The sequence below is a fragment of the Corapipo altera genome, unplaced genomic scaffold, assembly GCF_003945725.1.
Source record: "Corapipo altera isolate COAL_440 unplaced genomic scaffold, ASM394572v1 327, whole genome shotgun sequence".
Lineage (NCBI taxonomy): Eukaryota > Metazoa > Chordata > Aves > Passeriformes > Pipridae > Corapipo > Corapipo altera.
The window spans coordinates 59,118-82,143 of record NW_020885004.1 but is presented as its reverse complement, the minus strand read 5'-3'; the positions used below and the strand labels follow the sequence as shown (position 1 = coordinate 82,143).

Below are 23,026 nucleotides of genomic sequence, written 5' to 3'. Positions count from 1 at the left end.
ATAATGCGTGAAACACTTCCAGGCAATGAACTAAAAATGCTGAGCTGGCACTGCTGAAGGGCTTGATAGGATAAGAAAACGTATTTTGGGCAGGGGATTTAGTAACAGTCTTTAACGAAGAGGGAGAGGCCGAGATTGGAGCTGCACTTATGAAATCCAGACAGAGGGATCATTAACTATTTTTAGGTTTGGCTGAATAGTCATGAGGTTTGAAGATTTGCCTTTTGTTTTAGGAGGGCCTGTGCTGACATAGCTGGGATGAAAAGCACACCAATTATCGGAAGCAACACCTCTCTGTCACTTTCGGAGATGTACTTCTGTGACCAGCTGATGAGCAGGAGCATTTAGTTTACTTTTCCCCACAGCTCAGAGCAGCCACACATCAGATTGGTTGGGCTGGTCATACACCTCCAGGGGGAAGAACACAGCTGCTGGAAGAGCCTCGACCTTCCTCTGGAGTAACCCTCTTCTCCCTCCCTCGATCCTACGCTCTCCCCAGTGCTTCAGTTTACAGTGCACTGGCTCTGGTCTTCCCACCCAAAGGCCTTCCAGCAGCAGTAGCTGCAGCTGGAAACCAAAGTGTGGGCCCGTTTTGCCAAGGAATTCAGCATGCCAGCTGCAAGGGTCCAGTGGTGCCAGCGAATGCGAGCTAGACCAGGGATCCCTGTGTGCTGCAGGTGGCAAAGTTGCCACAAACAAGGCCATCCCCTCTGCCCACTCGTGCATGGAGAAGGCTGGTGACGTGGACATGACCTTATTCGTCACTCTGATTGGATGTTGAAAGGCGTTCGGGTGAGCAGGGAAGCTACTATCAATTAAAGTGATATTTGGTCAGGGGATTTCCCCCTTCGACTTTCATTTCCCTGCAGCTGCAAAAGGGGTGGGGAGAGCACAGATGCGCTCTCGCATAAGGAAAATTCCCCTCACTGAGGTTGACGAACCCGCCTGACGGGAGAGCGGCTCCCCGTATTACGTGTTGTGCTGCATGTGTATCCACCAGCCGCAAGGCCCTGGCAAGGGGCCCCGGCATGAATTAACCTGCAGTAACCCCGGGCGCAGGGGCAGCCTTGGCGGGGTGTGCCTGCCTGGCCTGTGCTGGAGTATGAAAGCCATTATAATCCACTCATTCATGGTGCTTAAAGAGCCAGAGTTTTTTTTCCTGCTTCTCCTGGAAGGGAGGAGGGTTTGGAAACAGTAATGCACAGCATTCCCCATTCTGATGGACATTGTGTGCTTTACCAAGCCCAGCCCACTGTGTCATCAGTCCAGCAAGTTTTAAAGTAACATTTATAATTTTTATTATGAACAAATAAAATTTCAGATCAGCACAACCAGATGTCTGTTTCCATATTAGTAGAAATTATTTCAAAAATTTTTTTTTCTTTTCCAGTACACAAAACAGAGATACTACTATGCAGAAATCCCTAAGCTGTGAAAAATCGTATCCTACTCACATTTCAACAGTGACAGAGCTTAGACAATGTGCAGATTCAACTTTCCAGTCCTTCCCTGATCATCCAACACTTGGACATCTGCTCTTCACAATACCAGCGGGGCTGGGAATGGTTTTGGAAAACAAACCAGTCCATGCTTCTGCCAGCAGTGGTGTGTGTGGTACTTCCTCTGCTTGGCTGATCAGCAGCGAGCCTCACCACACCTCTGGGAGGCAGGGCATAACTCCCTGTTACAGATAGGGAAACTGAGGCACAGAGAGTTTTTAAGTGACTTTGTCCCAAATCACGCAGTGAATGAGTTGCTAAACTGGAAACAGGTCCCAGATGCTTTAGCTGTGAGGTCTCACTGCTGCATTCTCTGCTTCCACCTTTCACAGACTCATTTAAGCTAAACATACAGACGATGCGTCCAGGATACAAACATGCCACCAAAAATATATATATATATTTATAGGTGTGTATATATATATATATATATCTCAAACAAAATTCTAATTGAAGTGTTGTATCTGTTTCTTAATCTAACAAAAATTCTAACTCAAATACATTCAAAATCACCTGCACCCACAGTTCAATGTAGGCAATTAAATAATTAAGAAACCCCTCAAATGTTCATAATTCAGGAAAAAAAAATACGGCAAATAGCTGTCAATACTTCTATGTATATTAAAGAAAGATTTAAGGCACCCAGAGATATTTGCCAATCTACCTTTAAAGTGACTGGACAAACACCAGGACTGTTTGGTTACTGCTCCTCAATTTCCACTCTAATTCCAGAATCTGGACCCAAATCAGCACTTGAAATTTGAAAGGAACCCTTGATGTCAAGCCCTGCTTCTCTGCTGAGAGGATGTGAAATATTGCAGTATTTCACAGCATGCATCTCTACTGTAAGGTATATCACTCTACACCTTAAGGGCACCAGGAGCAAGGAAGTCATTCTCCCCTTCTCCCCTCCCCACACCCCTTTCAAATTACTGACTGTAGCAAATTCATCCTCTCTAGGGACTTCCACGAGTTCAGAGGGGTTTAGTCTAGAGTGAAGTTATCCCGCAATTACAGAGCTAACAGTGTTTCTCTCTTTTTGGAAGGCTTTTTCTTTTTTTTTTTTTAATGGTAGGATACAGCTCTAACCACAACCTCCTTTGCCCCAGCTAGCACCCAGGCAGTCAAGAGCCTCAGAGCAGTAAGGACACTGTTTCCTGAAACAAGAAGCTGAAGGACTCTCTGCTCCGTTTCTCCTTGTTCCTCTTGACTAAAGTCCACATTGCTCCAGATGGCTCAAAACCTTGAAGGGTCCCATAGCTGAGCAATAACAAGGTCATGGTGGTGGCAGGGAGGGGAAGGTGAGGAGAAGGACTTATTGTCTGAGTAACAAGTGTGTTCTTGTTAAGGAGAACATCACAGAGCTGTCCTGGCTCCTGGTGAGTTTCACAGCAGCAGAAGGAAGCAAAGCTGCAGAGATTCGCTCCCATGAAGCGTCCCTGGCTGCTACGTGGCAGAGCTGAGGCAAGGAAGTTGGCATCCACTCCATCTCTGCCCTCCCTGGCCTGCCTGAATAAGGGAGATGCTGCAAACCCCACTCCAATATCACTTCATTCTGGCTACCTCTTGTGCTTTCCTCCAGCTCCGATTGATGCATTTAAGCAACAAAAACAATACTATTGCTACAACTACTACTACTACTACTAAAAATTAATAATAACTGGGAGAGTTAAGGGGGGAAAAAAGCACATTCAGCCCAGTGAGGGGCTTGAGGCCATGACATTCTGAACCTAACTGACCGCCTGAACTCAAGCTGGTCTCTGAAACTTGCAGGAAACAACACCCGCGTGGACTTTTTTCCCCAGCACACGCTGCAGCTGCGTGCCCACATCGGCTCAGTGATGTAACTGACCTTTCTACAGGCTCAGCCGCCCTCACTGCCTGTCTCGCTGGCGAGGGAGCGAGGTGCCAAGGTGGCTCGCCAAGGGGGCTGGGAGGCAAGATAAGGAATTAACAAGGAACTGTTTTTGCCTCTCCTTCCCACTCCCTCTGAGCAGCAGGGAATGGCACACCAACACAGTCCACTCTGGGCTGGAAAGGCCGGAGGTAGCTCACACTGGCAACTTCCTCGAGCCTCCTGTGCCACCTGGCCCCACATTGGTGTTTCTCAGGCACTTGTTGAGTGGAGCCCCCAAGGATGAAAAGACCTGCTCCTGTGGACACCCTCACTCCTCCCTGCACTTGCAGGTGCTCCCTTGTCCTGTCCCTGTGCCCAGCACAGGATGTGGATCTGCAGGGCAGGCATGCACATTTGCCTGCCACCCAGCAGGGACCCTGTTCCTCCAACACACAAAGCAGCTTAACTCAGAGGTGGAGCTTTGGTTTACATCCTTCTCCCCCTCTCCATTTTGGCAAAGTCCTATTTGCCAGCAAAAATCTCAGCAGTAGAGGTGAACAAAACCACTCCAGGCTGGTGCCACCCCTTGGCAGCCAGTGGCACACCCCTCCATCTGCCCTCCTCTTCACTGCGGCTCTCCAAAAAGGCCATGGAGCCCAGAGCCATGCTCTACCTTCAGTCCCTCGTGGCACAGGACACAGTGGGTAGTGCAGGGAGGGAGGCTGTGACACCAGAGGGAGTAGGAATTAAGGCCACCAGCGCTCTCTCTCCAGTGCCCACTGCTGCTACCACATCCCCCACCGCTAGTGAATCTGGCTGGAGCTCTGAAAGAGTTTGGGCACTGTTCTCTCCCCATCCAAAGGGGCTATGTGGTGGGGAGCAGGAGAGAACACTTCCAAAGAAACACATTGGAAAGAGATAACTCTCTTTCTGATGGCAAGAGAAGGGGATGGGGCTGCTTTTCCCAAGGAGCCATGTTTAGCCACATCACGTCAGTCAGCAGCCCTTCAGAAAGGAGGAGGGACAGAGGCAGGAATTTTGGGGGGGAAGGTGGTGGGGAGAGGGTCACTGACTTTGGCTCAACTCTTCATCTGGCTGGTACAGGCTTCCCTTAACTAAATGGCACATAGCCAGCTGCAATGGGCCTCCCCAGGCCACTTCCTACCAGCTTCTCTGCCAGGGAGAGACTGGGACAATGTAAAGCAGGTTAGAGGGGCTGGAGAGAAAAAACAGAAAGGAAAAGGAGGGAAGGGAAGGGGTGGCCTTGCGTTATAAAGGCAGAGTCCTAGATCTTAAATACATCACGTAAAATACAGTGTGGGAGGGGGGCGTTAAAACTCATTATCTTAAGCAAACTGGTAGCATTATTCAGTAGTTAGTAAACAGAACATTAAACCTTTGTCCAGCGTGTTTGGAGGGGTCAGGAAGGGAGAAAGGGAGAAAAAAGGAGGAAGGAGAGGTGTGGATGTGTGTGTGTGAAAGGGAGCAGGAACTCAGCCACTCTTGTGACTCCCATCTCCAGTCCGCATTTTCCGAGCCAGAATGACCTCCTTGGAGACCTTCTTGCGATCGCTGGCCAGCCCCAGGAGGCACATGAGGTCGATGAAGGCTGTGGTTAAGTTGAACCGCCAGCCAAACTCACTGGTGGAGTAGTCGTAGGGGAAGGTGTGGTGGTAGTTGTGGAAGCCTTCTCCTGAAAAACATGACCAGGGAGAGGATGTTGCAAAGCTCTAGGTGATGAACCCTTTATCTTGGCCCAAAGCACCACATTCCTGTAACAAGCTGTGGATTGAGTCCAGGCTCCTCTCTCCTCTCAGCCCAGTTTTACCTTTCTACAATCTACCCCATCTCATCTGGGCGTGATCCAGCATGCCAGGTCTGTCCCAAATGAAGCAATGACAGTCATAGAGAATTTTTGGTACTTTTTGGAAAAACAAGTCTGTGGCAAGGAACTGAGAAAGGTGTGGCTCCCCGACTGCACCAAAACACCAGGACAATCCTAGTGGCTTTTCCCCTGCCACCATGAGAAATCTTCTAGAATTGGTTTAGAATCTACCAGCTAGACCAGCAGCAAGTCCCCAACAAAACAGGCCAATCAATACTCCTCCGACACTGGCAGTCCTAATGCCAAATCCAAAGGGCATTTCCAGATGAGAAAAATGCAGACCCTCTTCTACTAAGCAAATCTACCCCAGTCAGCCACCACCTGCTCCGGACACTGTCAACACTGGCTTCAGCACTCACCCCGTCAAAGATATTGCCTCGACTCCTGCTCCTACCCCCTGACTCTCTGCCGTTCAAATCCCTCCCTACTAAAAGTCCATGAGCAGATCCTTCAGTGGTGGAAATCAGTGAAGCCCCAGTGACATACAGTGATGCAAACCAGCTGAGGATTTGGGCTTGTGAGAACAGATAAGGGCAAATGCTGATCCTGGGATGTACTTTCCTAGGTCTTCAAAACTTCAGGAACACATGAGATCATCTAGATTGTCTCATCCTCAAGTAGTCCTGAAATCACCAGGTACCCTGAGAACATGCCAAAATGTGCATCTGCTGGTTTTCAAGTTGACAAATCTCAGATAGATGTGCAGTGACTGCAGCACACATTTTTCAGTCTGGTCAATGTGGCAGAAAGACCTTGGAGCAGGCTAAATAAAATATTGGCATTCAGATAAGAAGGTGCTAACTGTAGCAGAGTCCTTTCCTGCCTAGAGAGAGTCTGGTGGGAGCTGATAACCCCACTGCCCTTATGTACTCACTGGCCAGCTTGGGAAACACATCCAGATGCAGAGGCTGGAAGGGGAAATGGAGACACCTGGATTCACAGAAATTCCTAGAAGCAGTTGCAGCCCCGAGGGGCAGTCCCTGCTCTAAAGTCCACCCACAGCAAAAGACAGAGATGCTGAACATACCTAGGGCCCCCAAGCTGACCAGGGGATTCTCCCGTGGGTTGATGTTCTGATCATACGGCCGGTTGCCGAACATGTGAGCAGCACTGTTCACTAGCCAAGTGGCATTGAGCCCTACGGTGTAGCGCAAGATGGCTGGAATGAAGAAGCTGATGACGATGGATTCATCCCAGAAGTACCAGGGCACTACAGTAGGCAGCGTGAAACACAGCAACACCACTGAGGGCTTGTAGTATCTGGAAAGGAAGGGACCAGGAGAAAGGTGTTCAGTGGCAGAGACAGGACAGGAAGGGCTGATTCAGTCCTCCACTTGGAGGATTCATGTTCAGCTATATAGGGAAAATCAAATGCAGAAATGCCTCACTCCTGAGCCTTGTATCTTTTGCCCTGGATGTGCAGAAGCCATGCCTAGAGACTCCCAAGTCCTAACATCAGGCAAAAAACTCAAATCCTGCTCTCCTCACACATGAACAAAATAATGTCCCCATCACCATAACTCTGGACACCAGCTGCTGCTTTTGGCCTCATCTTTCATTTGCTTCTCAGCTAAGTTGTTCCCATAAAGGCAACCCCAGAATCCCCAACCTTCCACAGTCCCACAGAAGGTCCATTCTCTGGTTCTGGCCCAGCGCTGAAACTCCTCTTGCAGACTTGGCCCTGCCTATCAATACACCCCACCAACAAGTACAAGCAAAGGGCACTTGCACCATCAAACAGATGAGGATGTGGGCTCTCTCATACTAGAAGGACAAGAGTAGAGGAAGCTGAACCACTCTGATGACTCACAAGAAAAATCAGTCTGGAACTGAACTAGGAACCTCCTGATTTAAGTTGGTTACTATATGGGTTCAGTCTTCCATCCCTGGAGCCCTGGTGACAGGCTTGCCTCCTAGACAGCTGATAGACACTCCATCCAAGAGGCACCAGTGAATCAATACTCTCCTTCCTGGTTACTGCCCCTCACATCTTCATTTTCAACCCTTCTTTCACCATACTGTTTCCAGAAGACTGATGGAAGAGGGGCACAGACATGGCCTGGAAGGTGTACAACATCATCGCTAAAGATGGCTTTAGAGGCACCCACGTGTGGGCTCTGGGCCAGCCAAAGCAGCAGCTGGCCTGTGGGGCAAGCAAGAGTGGATGTGCTTCACAGTGGGAAGCTCAGCCCACTGCTGGCAAGATGCTACGGGGTAGGCAGAGAGAGGGGTGTAGGAGGGCTAGTGGTAGCACTAGCTTCTAAATACTTCCTATAGGACAGGCACAGTTCATTTCTCACAGTTCATCCCACAGCAAAGCCTTGGGCATCCTGAAGAGTCACATTTCTCACATGATGCCTTCAATCCCCTGATGACCCATCAAAGGCATTTGGGGTCGCCAGCCAATTTGCGGGGTCCATCCCACATGGCTCCGCACTCGGGCTGGCCCCACCGCTCACCTGCGCTGGAACATCACCACTTTGTCAGCCTTTATGTCGCTCAGGTCCAGCTTCTGGCCCTTCTCGATGACGTCCGGGTGCTTGCGCACCAGCAGCCACCCAATGTGGGAGAAGAAGAACCCCCGCATGGCATTGTGTGGGTCCGCATCCGTCTCGGAGAACTTGTGATGGACACGGTGGTCTCGGACCCACTCATAGATGTCATTCTGCAAGGCAACAGGAGTGAAAACTTAGGGCCAGGGTTGGAGATGTTCCCTTCAACTTACAAAAAGGTCTAAAACATTTAGATGCCTAAATCCTATTGACCTGAACTCAGTCATGTGGAGTTCAGTTCGTCATGACCAAACTCAGTCAAGACCATAACATCAGTCATATTGTCTTTTGTTAGGGTTTGGGGTTTCTAGCCTTTAAAACAAAGGTTGGGTCTTCTTTGTTCCACCACTCCAACTTTCTCTGAAGCCCTGGTGCTTTGATGGGCTGTCTCCTCTCTGCTTTTCAATTGGCTACTTCAGACTTTGGTTTGCACATCACCCACAGCATCACCAGCTCTGATTGATTCCCCACCCCTGCAGCAGCCAGCCCTCATTGGATGGTCAGTGTTCCTCCCTCACATGCTCAGCTCCTGTTGTCTCTTGTCCTTATCCCTACACAGTGCCAGCTGGAACTGACTGACCTGCCCCTTCCCTTCACCTGACATTTTCCATAGGTCATCCTGCCTTGCTTTTCCTGGGATTGCCAAATCAGATGTTTAACTTGGGGAATCTGCCTCTAGTTGGGTTTTCTATCCGCAAGACCTGGCAGCTGCAGCACAGCAAAAGGGGGACGAGGGTTTTTTTAACCTTTTTTTTTTTTTTTTACATTGGAAATCAAACAGTCTTAACATTAAGGCCCCTCTTTAGAAAGAGAACAAACACACCATTTCAATGGTATTTCTCAAAAATACCTCTCTTCAGCCCCATAACTGTTCCATTTAAGCAGTAAAATCAATACAGTTTGGAAAACATCAACACTGTTATCATTTGTATTAAGAAATGATTGTTTTGGCCAGTTTTAAGAATAGATTTTAGTAAGCCTGTGATCTTTCCTTTGTATCAAGATTTAGAGGAACTTAAAGCCATGTGTTACACCATCCTAGAAAACATGAAACAGAGATACAAAGATGCCTCTATTACCTGTATTACACAAGAGACTCCTTAATCTCCTGAGTACATAGGACTTTTCCTGAAAACACTTTGAAGGTAAGGAAATGGCATAACCATCCCTATTTCTTGCTTCGAAAGACTAAGGGACTTGTCCACACAGGGAGCCGGTAGCAGAAACACAACTCCTCAAATCCCTCTCAAATGTTGTAATCACTCTTCCTTCAACTGAGATAAAATGATTTACCTGCAGGCCATGCAAGAAAGCAGTGATAGACACGGGCCAGGATTAAACTCTCACTTGTTTCCAAATACTGGGAACTACTGTCTTCTTTCCAGTCAAATCCACCTCCAAGTATCACCAGCCCTCACTGGTGTTAGCCAGAGCTTGGTCATTCAGTGAACCCCCAGAAGAGGGTGGCCCAGCTGCCCTCCTTATCTCATAAGCAGACAAACTCAACCAATACCTATGCTGGAAGTGTTTCACCTGTGACCAAAATGTCTCTTTCACATTCCAGACCCTACACAGCATCATATAACATGAGAAAGCCCAGCCTGACAGTTGACAGACAATTTGGGTTTGCACATACGGGAAGGTTTTCCCCATCTTGCTGGAGGCAGGAGGCACAAATTTGGAAAGAGATCATGTACCACAGCTGGAGCAGTTTCACCTCATCCACCACAAATCAGAAGTCTCAAAGCTGAAAAATGAGTATCTTGACCCAAACTCTGGCACATTAACTTTTCTACAGATCTTATTTTGGGATCACCTCTAGCTGTAACCTGAACGAAAATTATGACTTTCTGAGAACAGCAAGCAAAGCCAAGGAGAATGCTTTCTTCCTTGGGAGTTTCCAGCTACAGGCTATAACCAGGAGAGCTTTTGCTGTGCAGCTGCCAGGTCTTGTGGGTAGAAAACCCAACTAGAGGTAGAATCCCCAAATTCTCTGAAATTACAAGCCACAGGTCTCTGAGCAGCCAACAGGTCTGGAGGACCTAAGATAAGATAGTCTATAGACTTCCCTGACCTTAAAAGTTACTGATCTTCTCTTCTGCCATAATAGGAGTGAGATAAATTCAACATAAACCTTCTCTTGATCTCATTGAAAGTAACTATTAAAAAAAAATCCATGGGGAATGGTACTGAATTTTCAGTAAAACTTTGGATTAGGTCCTATTGAAGCTGGAATATTTGTCTGTCTCTCATCTTTGTCTATTCCTATCCCCTACAGCAATAGCTCAGCAAATTCTTTCCCCCTCTGCCCTATAACCCTGTGAAAGATGGTCTTTGTACAGGACTAGCCAATACACAGCAACCCATCCCATTGCCTTGCTGAGTGCTGGACCACTAGCAGGAATGAGCAGCTTGGTCCTTCCTCTTCCACATAAAAGACTCTAGTTTGGTACTAACAGAGAAGAAACTCAATGGTGTTTTAGGAAGTTTTTCAAGGTAAAAAAAAAACATCCCCACCCTGTTCTGATTACATGTAATGAAGTTATATCCTCTGGAGTATTACTTAAGGGCAGAGCATTTATATTTCTCTGTTCACTTTCTTCTAGCAGAAAGTGCTGCACTCTGCCACCCTCCCAAGTACTTCCCACAGACAATCAAGCCTGTATGAAATCCTTTCAGTACAGTTGGAGGATGGAGTGTTGTTAGGGCTGCCTCACAGCTGAGAGACTACCAGGATTTTCTCTGCCATGCCAATCTGGGTTTTCACTCTGACTTCTACAGATTTCCAGTTTTGTTTGCTTTGTGGACTGTGAAGTGCTCTCACACTGGTTAAGCAATACCCTCATGTTATTGCTCTCTGATAGGCAAGGCAATATCCCAAGGTGCTTAACAGCTGCCTGCAGTCACTTGTGCCACTCTGAATGGGCCCAACCCTTCTCTCCTTAAAATATCACTGACGTGGGACAACTCTCTGGAAGCCAGTGGTGTGACTTATAACATGATTATTCCTAAATTTCACTCTTCTGAATCAGAGAAATATCCTCCTAAACTGCATAATCTCAACAAGTTCTTGGTCTTCATACAGCAGCAAATTTTACAGCCTGGCTCCCTGGGCTTTGCAGATGTTTTCCCCCTTTTCAGCCATACATCAAGAGGAGAGTGAGGCAACACCAGGAGAACACTTGGTGCAAGCACAGGGAGACCACACCTTGAGGGAAAGGTACATTCCTGCTTTGGAGAGCTTTCCTATCCCTAGTCTTGGCCAATAGTCCTCTCCCCACTGGGTTCATCTCAGAGTCAACCTCTGACAGGACAAGGTAAAGACAATGAAACAGACTCTAGCACTGCAGCATTAGATGGAAAGGGCAGGCTTTTTCCTAACAGGAGGTAGTTAGGAGAGAGGAACCTCTTAATCAGATTGTGTCCCATATCTGAGACAGAAATTCATGGGAGCACTTCCTTCTGAGGACCAGTGGCACACTGAGGAAGTTCTTACCTGGAAGGCCATGGAGTTTGCAATAGTCAGGAAGATCCGCAGGGGCAGTGTGGCTTTGTAGGACCGATGACTCCAGAGGCGGTGAGATCCAGCTGTGATTCCCAGAGCACTCACCAGGAAACACAGAACAGCTAGAGAGGAAAAGTATTGGAGCAGTTAGAGCAAATCACCCTTCAGCAAAGTTTCAGGCAGAGCAACACAAAGGCAGGTCGTCCCTCAAAACTGTATAAATAAGAGAGGAATTCATGGAAAGCACAGATTGGGGCTATAAAACTCAATGTGAGAATGCCCAAGCTAACACAGATATCCTAAACAGTGTGGGGCAAATCACCTCTTCATCTCTGACATCCAAGAGGTTCCCCCTTAGAAGCCTTGCCACAAGGGTTGGTTCTTCAGCAGAGTGCCATCTGTCAGGGTGCAGGGTAGTCAAAATTGTATAAAGTAGCTGCTTCCATAAAGCCCTATGGTAAAAACACTGCAGTCTAAGAGGGAATAACTTCCCCTTTCCTCTCACCCTAATCCAGGCTCTTGTTTTCCTGTCTCACCACTCCTCAGTAAATCTCTTTTGCATTATTTTCACCTAGAAATGGTAGATGATCTTACCATTCTTCGGGGGACAGCTCAAGTCCAGGTTTAGACTTCTCTTCTACTCCCTTTCTGAGCAAAAGCTGGCTAGGAAAAGATCTAACCGAGCATTCCAGTAAAACCTGGGCTTCACCTTCAGCTCCACCACTGACTTAAAATCTGCCCAGAGGCTCCCATTCCCAGGGTCTTTTTAATTCCCGGCCCCCCCCCAATTCCTGGAGCTTTTACAGAAGGAAACTCCAAGGCCAACACCTCATTGCAAATCGTGCCTGTGGTAGAGGCAGACATTGCTGGGCTCAGCTGAGCTTTGAGACTACTTCATGTGTTCCTTCTCCACGCAGGGCAGAAGGAATTCCTTGCCTCTCTGGCAGCTAGCAAAAAACCACAGCCCTCTCCCAATATGTCGTGTGTTCATATCTGCCCTGATCTGTGCGTTCCTGCTTGTCCTCCTGGAACCTCCAACATCTGATCCTAGAACTAAAACGGAGAAAAGGCCATTAGGAAGCTAGGGTAAGAAGAAAATTGGTTCTGAAAATTAACTCCTCCTCTAGGAAGGAAGGGTCAGGAAGTCCGGCAGAAAGACAGAGAGCAATCAACAGGCAGTTTGCCCTGCAGGCTCAGACACAAAGAAGGAAGGGTGAGCATCTGTGAATAGGTTAATTGATCCACCTTCAGCCCCTGTGGGAAGAGAAGCCTTCTTACCAGTTCCCCAAGGGAAACTCTTTCCTTGGTATAAACCTGCAGATTTCAGCCAATTGCGTCAATCATGAAAAGAGTTCCTTATTCTTACACGAAAGCCCATGGATAGGAATTGCTGGTATGCTTGACAATACCATTCAGTCCTACTAAATGGCTCTAATCAAGCTTATTTTGAATCAGAAAACTAGATACTCTGCCAGAAACTTGTCTGGAATCAGAGATCTGAGAGTGTGCAAGGCTCTGCCCTGTTCTTTCCTTCAAAGTAATCCAGGCTATTTCCTATCATCTCCTGTTCCCTCTTCCTTCTGTCACCTCCTTTTTGTTTTTCTACATTCCCAGCCTAATCTCTTATCCACTAAAAGCCTGCCTCAGCTGATTTAACTTCCTCTTCTGGCCCCTTAAACTTGCCCAAACCCTTTTCACTCCCATCCTGCTGCACCACCTTCCCCTGCTCCACCTTCCCTGTCTGCTAATCTGTCTGTGACTCCCCATCTTCATCTTCTCCCATGGTTTCCCTGCCTGCAGTGCAAGCCTTGAACCAGCACCCCTCTGCCTCATGTCTCCCAGCACCTCTGCGGTCTCTCAGAAGAGCCAAGCAGTCACTGGTCATAGATGATTTACAGGGCATGAAGAGGGATGAAAATGCTTGCAAATGCAGCAGGATCCAGCCTTTGCAAGACACAACAGAGCTGAGCAAAGCTCACAAAGTTGTCCAAACCTGGAAGGGGAAAAGGGAAGGACGCTGAAACAGGGCATCTGGTTCAGGTCTCCCTTTGGCCTTGCTCGTAAGACCTTGAAGGTCTTACCCAGTTCCAGGATGCTAACTTGAAAATTATGAACCAAATCATGGCCAGTTACCTGTTAATTTTAGATTTTAAGACTCATTTTAAATCAGTCCCTATCACCACAGATAGCACCAGACAGACAGTCCATGATAAACAACATCACCTTGCAATGGACGTGTGGGAGCAGCTTGCTAGGGAAAGAGCTCATCTGTCCAGGCAAGCAGGCCCCATGGATTAATGGTGCACTGGGGACAGAAATGCAATCTTTCATGATCTTCAATAGCACAAGAAAGTAAATGCCACGTTAGGTGAGTAGAGGCCCTATTGATAACCCTGACTTTTCAGCTTTCCCTGCGTAGCGAATCCTCACATGCTGACTGGGAATTTTTTTGGTAAAAGAGGCCTCTGGAAAGATGACTCTGGCTGAGGACTGTTGTATTTAAGCTTTGCAGGAAGGAAGCTCATTTGTATCTCTTTTATACAGGCAGTTCTCAGAATTTGCCTGTGGATATCCCTGCTGGGAAAAGATGACATCAGCAACAAAGATGTTATCAGCAAGCACAAGGAATCACCAAAGAGATGTGGGGACATCAGCAGACCCAAAACCGAGACAACCCAGTACTTGCTTTTGGGTAGCCTTGCCTGGAAGCTTCTGTCAAAAATTTGAAAGAGTACCCACTGCTTTCAGGTGCTCTGGTATAGGAGAGTCCCAGCCTTCATCCAAAGCCCATGTACCTCAGCGGCTCATGTTGACTTCTCTTGGAGCTACATCCCAGGTTGCTACAAAGGTCACAACTCTCTAATTATAATCCTCTGATGTCTGGCCTCTTGCCCATATACAGAAGCTGTAGTTTATCTAAGGGTCAGACACTTTCTGTGGGAAAGGAGCTGATTCTCAGTCTATGCATACATGGCACCAGCCCCACAGAGACCCAAACCCTACTTGGAGACAATTAGCTCCATCAGCCATCCCTAGGAGTTGTTGTGACAATGACAGGATATAGACAGTAAAATTGAAAAGCCTTGTGGAATACAGAAGAATTCAGCACCCTAATGATTCAGAGGGTTCATCCCTGCAAACAGGTACAGTGATGACCGTTGCATAGTCAGGGAATCAACATCTCACAGGGAAGAAGAAAAACTCCTCCAAGATCATCCACTAGGAATTCAATTGGAAAGATAGTAGAGAAGGTGAAGTAAAGTAGCACAGATTTTCAGCACAGCTGCCCTGTGATGCTGCCCCAGACTGAAGGACTTAAGGAGTCCTTCAGCTGAGGATTCAAAGTCATCTTCCACACCATGCTTTGAACTATACCAGATCCAAAAGATTGTCAACTCACAGGTGATATTCCCAGTGACCCATTCAATTGGAATACAAAGAATTATGACCACTGGCAGTAATAAGCACTCAGTGCTACAAAAATTAAACACAAAACATTCCAGATTCAGTCATGTCTATGACTCACTAGACTTTACCTCTTTAAGGCCCAGATTCAGACCCCAAGTTATGATGGGAAGCCAGGAATGTGCTAAAAGCATTGTCACGTGCAGTCAACACCAAGGATGTTTACATGAAGAGGTGTTCCTGCTCAAGCAGGTGTCCTTGGGCTCCTTGCTGTTCAGTTCCTGCTAGCCAGGTGAGTCCTGCTATCCTCAGGAGGAAGATGCCAGGAGCAATGAAACATGCAGGCTGTGTAAGGGGAACAGTGTTTAGGAGGAGCAGTAGGAGCTGCTGTCACTGAAACTGAACTTCCTTGCCACACTTGGAGGAGAAGCACGCCACCTGCTAGTTAAGCCTTGGAGAGAACACTAAGCAGAAAGGTGTTGCCAGCAGTAGTCTTGATAGGAAAGTATCAAAAAAACTGTAAACACTTTCCTGGACACATTCCTGGGGGTAGTATTGGCTGAGATTTTCAGGGTGTCAGAATTGCCTAAATTATTCAGCAAGATTCACCTTGGTTCAAAGATGATACAGCAGCAACAAAAAATGGTATCAACCCATGTTTCTAGCACTGCTGGCACTTCAGGGAACTGAGGGGTTGGCAGAGCACCATGTCGAGAGGAACCATCACTGTTTTACAGACACTGTTTGCCAGGCCAACAAGGGTTAAAACAAATGTTGTCAGTCTGCTGCACCCAAGGGCTAAGAAGGCTACCCACAAATCACATTTCCAAGGGAAGATCTGAGCAATTAGAGAAGAAACTGTCAATCAGTTTTGCATCCTGCCCTTTCAGACTCAGTCTCTTTGCCATTTGGTAAATGACGTAACATCTGCCCATGATCCTTGAAAAGACTGCGCAAGACTTTGACAAGTGCGGTGGAGAAGGCAATATATAAAAGGGAACCTAGCTAGAAAGCCAGTGCTGGAAAGGCTCGGAGAGCTCTCGATATGGTGAGCTCTCACCTGATCAACAACCCGAGCTCGTTCTGGGAAGCTCTGTACCAGAAAGAGATCAGGGGATACAATGCACACAGCAACGCAGAACAGCAAACAATGATGAAGAGAGCTTGAGAGACAAAGAGGAATTAGCACATAGGGAAATGAAAACAAAAGAGAACAGTCACCAGTATAACTGGTTTCAGAGGGACAGGAACATCAAGGAGATGGTGGCCTGGATGAAGTGGATATAAGCAGGGGATTTCTCCTTAGAATATAGAAGGTAGATGAGCTACCAGGCACCACAGCTGCCTGTTGCATCAAACAGAGAACATCTGGGGCCATGTTAATTTTGTATTATATGTACACAGCCTAAGGAAGGATTGATCTGAAAAACAAACAAAGAAACAAGCGAAGACCCCAGCAGCTCCAGAACTACCACATGTAGAGGTGCTCTGCCATGAGACCATGGTGTACTGCCAGGAGCAACATAAGTCTCTGCTGTGCTGTCCTTGTGTGCAAAACGGGAACTTTAGTCCCCTCCTTGCTACCAGAAGGTGCTGGGAAAATAACAGCAAGTCACTGACATGACAGCCACAGATGCCTTGTATGTGCCAAAGAAAGATGTGAGCTGAGAAAAGGGCAATGCAAGGAGCAAAGAGCCTTGTGGAGAAGGTAGACCTGTAGAGGATCCCAGTTCCAGACAGCACTGGAGGAGAATGGACTATAGGGGAACCTAGACTCAGCTGCAAGGTGCCATGAAGGGTGGTCCTTTCCCAGAACAGTGGTGCAGGACAGGAAGCTTTGTGCAGCTACTCCAGCTCTGGTAAGGCAGAATGCACCTTCTGCCAGTCCAGAACAGTGCAGTTCCTTCAAGCCCACTGTCCTTCCCCCATTCCCACAGCATGTCACTCCAGAAGACACCAAGGAATCTCACAGTGCCTCACAGTGGCAGGAGATTAACTGGCACTTAACATCAGAGTTGACTGAGCAAGGAGAGCAGGAAGGACTGACATCAGATAAAAAATTAGGAAGATTCACATGAAATGCTATGGGATGCCATACAGACATCCCAAAGAGGTATGTGGTTGCCTCAGAGACCATTTTGGGGTAGGGTGGGACTTAGCAGAATGCAAAACAGCATTAACCTTCTGGATGAAGATGCTCAAGCCCACTTAAGTGACCCAAGGGAACTCAAAGGACAAGAGTTGGATGGATTTGGAAATCATAGTGCATCTCAGCAGCTTGAAATGAAACCAGTAAGCTCACTTTTTCCTTCCTGCTTGCTCCAATGCTCCAGTGCCCTGAGTGTATTTGACTGGGGTTGGAAGACCAAGGCTGACAGCTCAGTGAGTGAGAGAAGCCAGCAGTTCTTGCCTAGCCCGTGATTGAGAGTTCAGGGATGGGACACACAGAACAGGACCAAGAGCCCTGAAATGCTCCTCCAAGGTTGTTCTGAGGCTGCATGTTCTGCCCAACCCTGCCAGTCCAGGTACAAATGCAGCCTGTCAGGTTTTCACAAGGGAAAGGCCCAGCATTTTCACAATGCCCCCCTGAAAGGCCATGCTGGCTGCACAAGGAACACATCAGTGCCTCTGCTTTTGCAAATGCTGTAGCCAAACACTGACTGTGGCCTCCAGTGATGTTATCTCCTCCAGGCCTCTGCCTGTGAGAGGCTGATAAGGTCCAGGAGGAAGAGTCAGGAAGACATCTAGGAAACCATCTCCTTCCCTGCTCAGTAGTAATGCTCGTTGCACACAACCACAAGAGGACCCTCTTTGAGAGCATGGCAGACCAGGTGGATCACGCCAGGTCCCATCCACAGCCAGAATGGTCAGGAAGCTGCTCCCAGCTGAGCACTTTGCAGGAATACCACTGAAAACAAAAGCCACGTCAGCAGGTCTCAAATTAGACTGCTGCTTTTCGTTTCAGGATGCTGTATTTCACAGGGAGGCAAGGGGCTGGATGCAATCTCTCAGCCTCCCCATTGGGAGCTGTTTGGCTTCTGGACTCCTCCAGGGGTCCACACAAAGGCTCGTGGAAAGCGAGGCTCCCCTGCAGTGTGGGCCCCAAGCCCAGATGTCTTTCAAGCAGTCAATGGAGAAGTTTGGTTCCTACCCAGGGCAAGGTCTCTGAGAAAGTGGAGCTTTGCCTAGCTACCTTCTGCTGGGTTGTGCTTTCCACTGGAATTTGCTGCCTGGAGAGATGCTTATTTATTTTTTGAAAGTTGTCAAGCTTAGTTCCGGGATGATGGCGGCTAATCTGTGCTTTTTTAAGAATGATAAAAGATCTGAGCTTCAGACTTAATTCTTGACTTTTATCTTTGGCACAATTGTATTTTTTCTCTTTCCCCTCACACACATATGACAACTCTGCATTATTTACCCTCCCCTGGTACGAACGGGAATGGTTGTCATTTCTGGACAGCAGTCTCATGGCTAATGGTGCCCTATACCTTGCCTCCCCAGCCACCCCTTAAAGTGCTCTTGCTAGAATCTTTCTTCTTAACTTTCTGGGATTGTTACAGTATCCCATCAAACATTTTCTGTGCTTCACCTTGGAAGTGGCTGCACATTCAGGTGTGGGCTACTTCCAAGTCTAATGTCAGTGAATCAGGTTTGTTCTTTGAGAAGCCAAGACAAATCCCTGCCAAATCCTTCCCTCTCATGTATGACCTTACAAGAGAGACTAGCAAGCCCTTCCACATCTTGCTACAAAGCTGGCTGAATAGCTTCTTCTAACAGAAGACCTCTGCTTCCTTCTTTCTCATCCCCAAGTCTGTGGGCCTGGAGGAAAAAAACAATGCCACCCAATGGATTTGGGGTTTGTGGATGCCAAGAAACAGATAGAGGAATGTGCTTACCCCATGCCAACGTCTGGATCTTTGCAGATGGTATCAGTGTCAACGCAAATATGGCCCCCAGGTGCAGCAGGCTCATGAGGATGATATTCCTCCAGACGTATCGCAGGGGGGGCTTGGGGCCCTCTTTCTCCCGGTAGGTCTCATCAAAGAGGTCATCTATCATGCCCCGATCTCCTGCCAAGTCCTCATGGTTGAGTAAGTTCTTCTCCACAACGGCATTCCCATTCCTGGTCACCCGGGAGGTGACAGTGCCAACAGCAGTGGTGCTGGAAGTGGAGGAGAACTCCTTGGAGAGGTGACAGTACATATTTTCAAGAAAGGAAAAAGAGGAAACAAAACAAGAAGTTGGTGGTTACCAATGCAAGAAAGAGAGACACAAGCATCTAGGCTGGCAGTGTGAAGACACAGCCAGTAGTTTCCCTGGAAAGCTGCATTCTTCCAGCTGAGCCCTTGGCACCAAGAAGACCCTGCTCTGGCCACAGGGGGTCATGGCCTGAGAGGGCAGGGGCTTGGTCTTTCTGGTGAGAGGAGGTGAATGGCAGATAGGGTGCAGAAAGTTAAGAAAAACACTTGAAAGCCAGTCTCTTTTCCACCAGTGGCTTTGGTGAGATCATTTGCAGACTGCAAGGATTTTCACTTTCTTTCAGTTTGATTAGTGGGCGTTTTCAGGTGGGTTTGTGGTCTGGGCTTGTGCATAACCAGACAACAATAAAGGAAATCTTATGAATGAACAAAGAGATGGGAGAGAAATATGGTCAGAAACAATTTTATAATAAATCATTTGGCTGCTCAATATCCTGCCTCTTTGGGTCACCCCGCTAGGGATCATGAGGGGAACATCAGGAAGACCCACAGGAGGATTCCTCTGGGGTGCCTCCTTATCTTCCCTGCCTCACCTCCCAGGCTGGGATGTGGCAAGGCCAACATGCTTGGAGATCAGTGGATGGAAGCAGTTAGGTGAGGTGCTTCCAGTTAGACCTATAACTCCTTATCCCATGCCTGCTGCTAAGCCTCTTATCCTCTCCCGCTTCCCACCCACAGGCAAACTGAGGCACAGGAAGACAGTCCTCTGAGCCATGGCCATCAGCATGCAGAGAGGAAGTTTTAAGCAGCAAGTTGGCTCAGCTCAGCTCCTGGCTTCCTTCTGTAACTGTGACACAACATTCCCTTTGCACATGCTTGTTTGCCCTGGCTGAGTGACAGCCTGCCGGATCAGGCATGCATGACGAAAGGAGCAGGCAGGACTGACCCTAATGAGACAGGTCACTGAACCCTGAATCACCAATTCCCATCTCCATCATGACAGCCGCGTGCTTGCTGGTACTAGCAGCCCTTTGTCAGGCCTGAGCCCAGGTGCCCAACAGGGCTCAACTCTGGGGGTGCCAAGCAAGTGGGATGCAAATAGTGTGTCCCTCACACATCACCCCCATCCCCTTGCCTCCCGGGAACCTCCCGGGAAAGACACATCCCTGTGCTGCCTGCACTGCTGCCTCCAAGTGTGAAGGGGCACTAAAGGTCAGCCAGCAGGAATAGGAAAGCTGAGACTGCAGGAGGGAGCATGGTCAAGCCGGGAAAGCTTTTCCATTAGAAATCTATCCTGAATTAACAGCAGATTCTCACCCAGGTACCCCGTATTTGTAGAAGACCACCATTCTGCCATAGCCTAGTTTCCTGAGGGAGGCATTAAAATCAGGCCAGGCAGCTTACGTGGCCACCCCAACTCCTCCCTTTCCCAAGGGTAGAAACTAGAGGGTTACAGACATACCTTCCGATGGGGAGGAGCTGGCAAGGCTGACAGATTCCCCACATTTGGGAAGTAAAATGATCCCTATAGAGGGAGCACTTTAAGTTTTTCCTTCTGGAATCAAAGGTTAGAAAGGAAAAAACCTGGACACAAATTATCCTGCTGCTTTCACTGAACCCAGGCAAGCTGCTGAACTTGGGACCTGCTCCTCTGCATCCTGTCTATAGGCTGTCTTTGCCTGCTTTCCTACTTAATATTTTGAGGTATGATACTCTCAGATACTGGAGAATTTAGTGAGCCAAAAAAGAGCCATGAGAAATGGCTTCTAACCCACAGATTAGGCAAGGAAAAGTCCTGCCCATTCCAAAGTGTTAAGATATTCTCATCTGGCATTTTGGCAGAAAGGTACAATTTTCTTTCTTGGCTGCAAGATAATCTACCAAAAAGACCTAAGACTTGTCTATGCAAGAAAAATTCCCAACAGAGATTTAGTGGTATAATTAGACGGGTAACACTCCCCATATGGACATGCTGCTTCCAGAGTAAGAATGTGGGGTTGGAGCTGCATTTTTCTCATCCATGATAGCTCATGTCACTGTCAAAGTTACACAGGGGCAGAGTAGGAGGAGGGAGAGTGCAAAGAAAATAGCAGAGAGGAAAAAAAATCTCTTCTTCCAGAGTTGTAGTAGCCATGAGGAATTTTACCAGCATACCTATGCTGCTGGAATTACACTGGTATAATGAAACTGGTGATTTCTCACATGTAAACTAACCTTGAAACAGAAGGGCCATAAAGTAGCTTTGAAACAGCTCCACCGTTACAGACTTGGTGGGAGGAGCATGGGGGGATGAGGGAGGGTGAGAAGGCAGCTATTTAGGCAGAAACAGGGGAAATGAAGAGGAAAGAAAGAAGATTTTTATCCCCTTATGGCCATAGTGGCTCCTGCTGAGGCAAATGGAATGGAGATTGATCTAGGCTCTAGGGCTGAGAGAGGGAGGAGACCAGCTAAATCATTTTCATGAGCTCTCCCTCATTTCTGAGTGACTTTGCAGCTCTCATCTGCAGAACAGATGTGTTTCCCCATCTACACCCCCACACCCCCAGCACTGAACATGCCATAGGTAATCCTGCCACCCAGCCAGCTTATACAACCAACTGCAGCTCAAAGGCTCCACGCTGGGTACAGCATAGGAGCCCCAGGGCATTGAATCTTGGGTCCAGTATATTTGAATATGCCCAACATGACCCAAGGACAGGATTCTTTCCAGCCTCCAGGATATGACCCAAAATACATGCCAAAACCATGAAACATGGTCTGACCACACTGCCCTTGACATCCACTTTGGGAGTGGAGAGGAGTAAAGTTCTTTATATCACAGCATCCCTGGAAGGTCATGGCACCTACACAAAAAGACCAGGGGAGACCTTGTGTGCTGGCAAAAGGGAAAGAGCAGGGCTGTGATTTACCTCCACTTCTCAACATTGGCAGAAGGGGGAAGGATAAAAAGGTGAGCACAGAAACACCAGAATCAAGTCCTTGCTTCCCCTTGGGCAAAGGGTGACTGCCGGAGGGAGCAAAAATAAAAATTAAATTCTTTAAAGGTCCAACAGCTCTATGCGTTATCCTGGTGTCAGGCTGTTATTCAGATCTTCTTCTGCCAAAAATGGGCAGTCTCCCCATTGTATGCTTGCTTGGCTCAGGCAATGCAGACACAGTCATTCATTTCATCTGGGCAGCCAGCTGCTTTCACCTTGCGTCTGTCCTAGAGACGCTCCCTGCTGCAATATTGGGCTTAAAAATGCTGTGAGTGAAACCCCTTTCTTATTAAAAAGAAAATTAATTAAGAAAACAAAAAAAATTACAGTCCTATCATTGCCAAAACCCCCACGACCTCTTGGCACAAAAGACTCTCTTGAGCAGCCCTTACAATCCTGCTTCGATGAGTGTTTTCAAGATAAACCTGTATTTTTTGCTCAATCTACCCGAGGGCACAGGATCCAGGGAGATAATCTCAGAGGCGGATGTCTCTGCTTCACCCGTGGGCTCCCCGTGAGGCTTGGGTGATGCCTTAAATTAGCCCTGAATACCTTCCCCTCGCGACTGAGAAGCGATGCAGAGGGGACACACGCGCACACGTGTGCAGACATGTGTGTGTGCACGCACAGACACGCGTGGGTGCCCTGGCCGTTTTTCCCAAGACGGCAGCAGCGCAGCGCTGCCGGAGCCGCGGAGACGAAGGAGGAAGGGGCGAAGGGAAGACAAAGCACCCGCAGCCCCGGTGCCCCGCTTACCTCCTCCTGCAGCAAGTGCGCAGGCATGGGGCGGCCCTGTCTCTGCTCCTCGGCAGCGGTTCGCGAGCGCAGGTCCCCGGCGGTGGCGGCGGCGGGAGGCTGCCTCTCGTCGGCTCCTCGCCCGGCGAGCTGTGCGGCTCGGGGAGGCGGGTGCGGAGGTATTTAAGCGGGGCTGCTGGCTCGGCGGCTGGCGGGGCTGGGCTCTGCGCGCCCCGGCCTCTCGGTGACCCCCTGCCCGGGATGGGATGCGCCGGGTCAGCGCGGAGGGCGGCGAGTCGCGGCGGGGGCCCGGCTCTCGGCGTACCCGGGGGGGGAGGCGGGGCGGAGCCGGCCCGGGGGCGGGAGGGAGGAAGGATGCTGAGGAAGAGGAGGATGACGAGGGCCAGGCTCTCTCATGATGCCTGGCTGCT

The 23,026-nt window shown here is 48.4% G+C and overlaps 1 protein-coding gene across 1 annotated transcript; it reads right to left on the bottom strand.

Annotated features, from left to right (window-relative positions):
* Positions 1-1,273: 1,273 nt before the first annotated feature.
* SCD (stearoyl-CoA desaturase) lies at positions 1,274-22,984 on the bottom strand. The gene is made up of 6 exons (XM_027667262.1): positions 22,617-22,984; positions 18,580-18,865; positions 11,270-11,400; positions 7,681-7,886; positions 6,249-6,481; positions 1,274-5,029 (listed from the first exon to the last, which is right to left on the bottom strand). The coding sequence occupies exons 1-6, from the start codon at positions 22,641-22,643 to the stop codon at positions 4,830-4,832; spliced, it is 1,083 nt and encodes a 360-aa protein (XP_027523063.1). The 5' UTR covers positions 22,644-22,984; the 3' UTR covers positions 1,274-4,829.
* Positions 22,985-23,026: the final 42 nt, after the last annotated feature.

Bases quoted from the DNA above. Each gene is read 5' to 3' on its own strand.
- SCD (XM_027667262.1), bottom strand. From the start codon at position 22,643: ATGCCTGCGCACTTGCTGCAGGAGGAG. The intron at 18,866-22,616 runs GTAAGCGGGGCA...CACCTCTCCAAG, and splicing joins CGCACTTGCTGCAGGAGGAG to GAGTTCTCCTCCACTTCCAG. The intron at 5,030-6,248 runs GTATGTTCAGCA...CATGTTTTTCAG, and splicing joins GGTCAGCTTGGGGGCCCTAG to GAGAAGGCTTCCACAACTAC.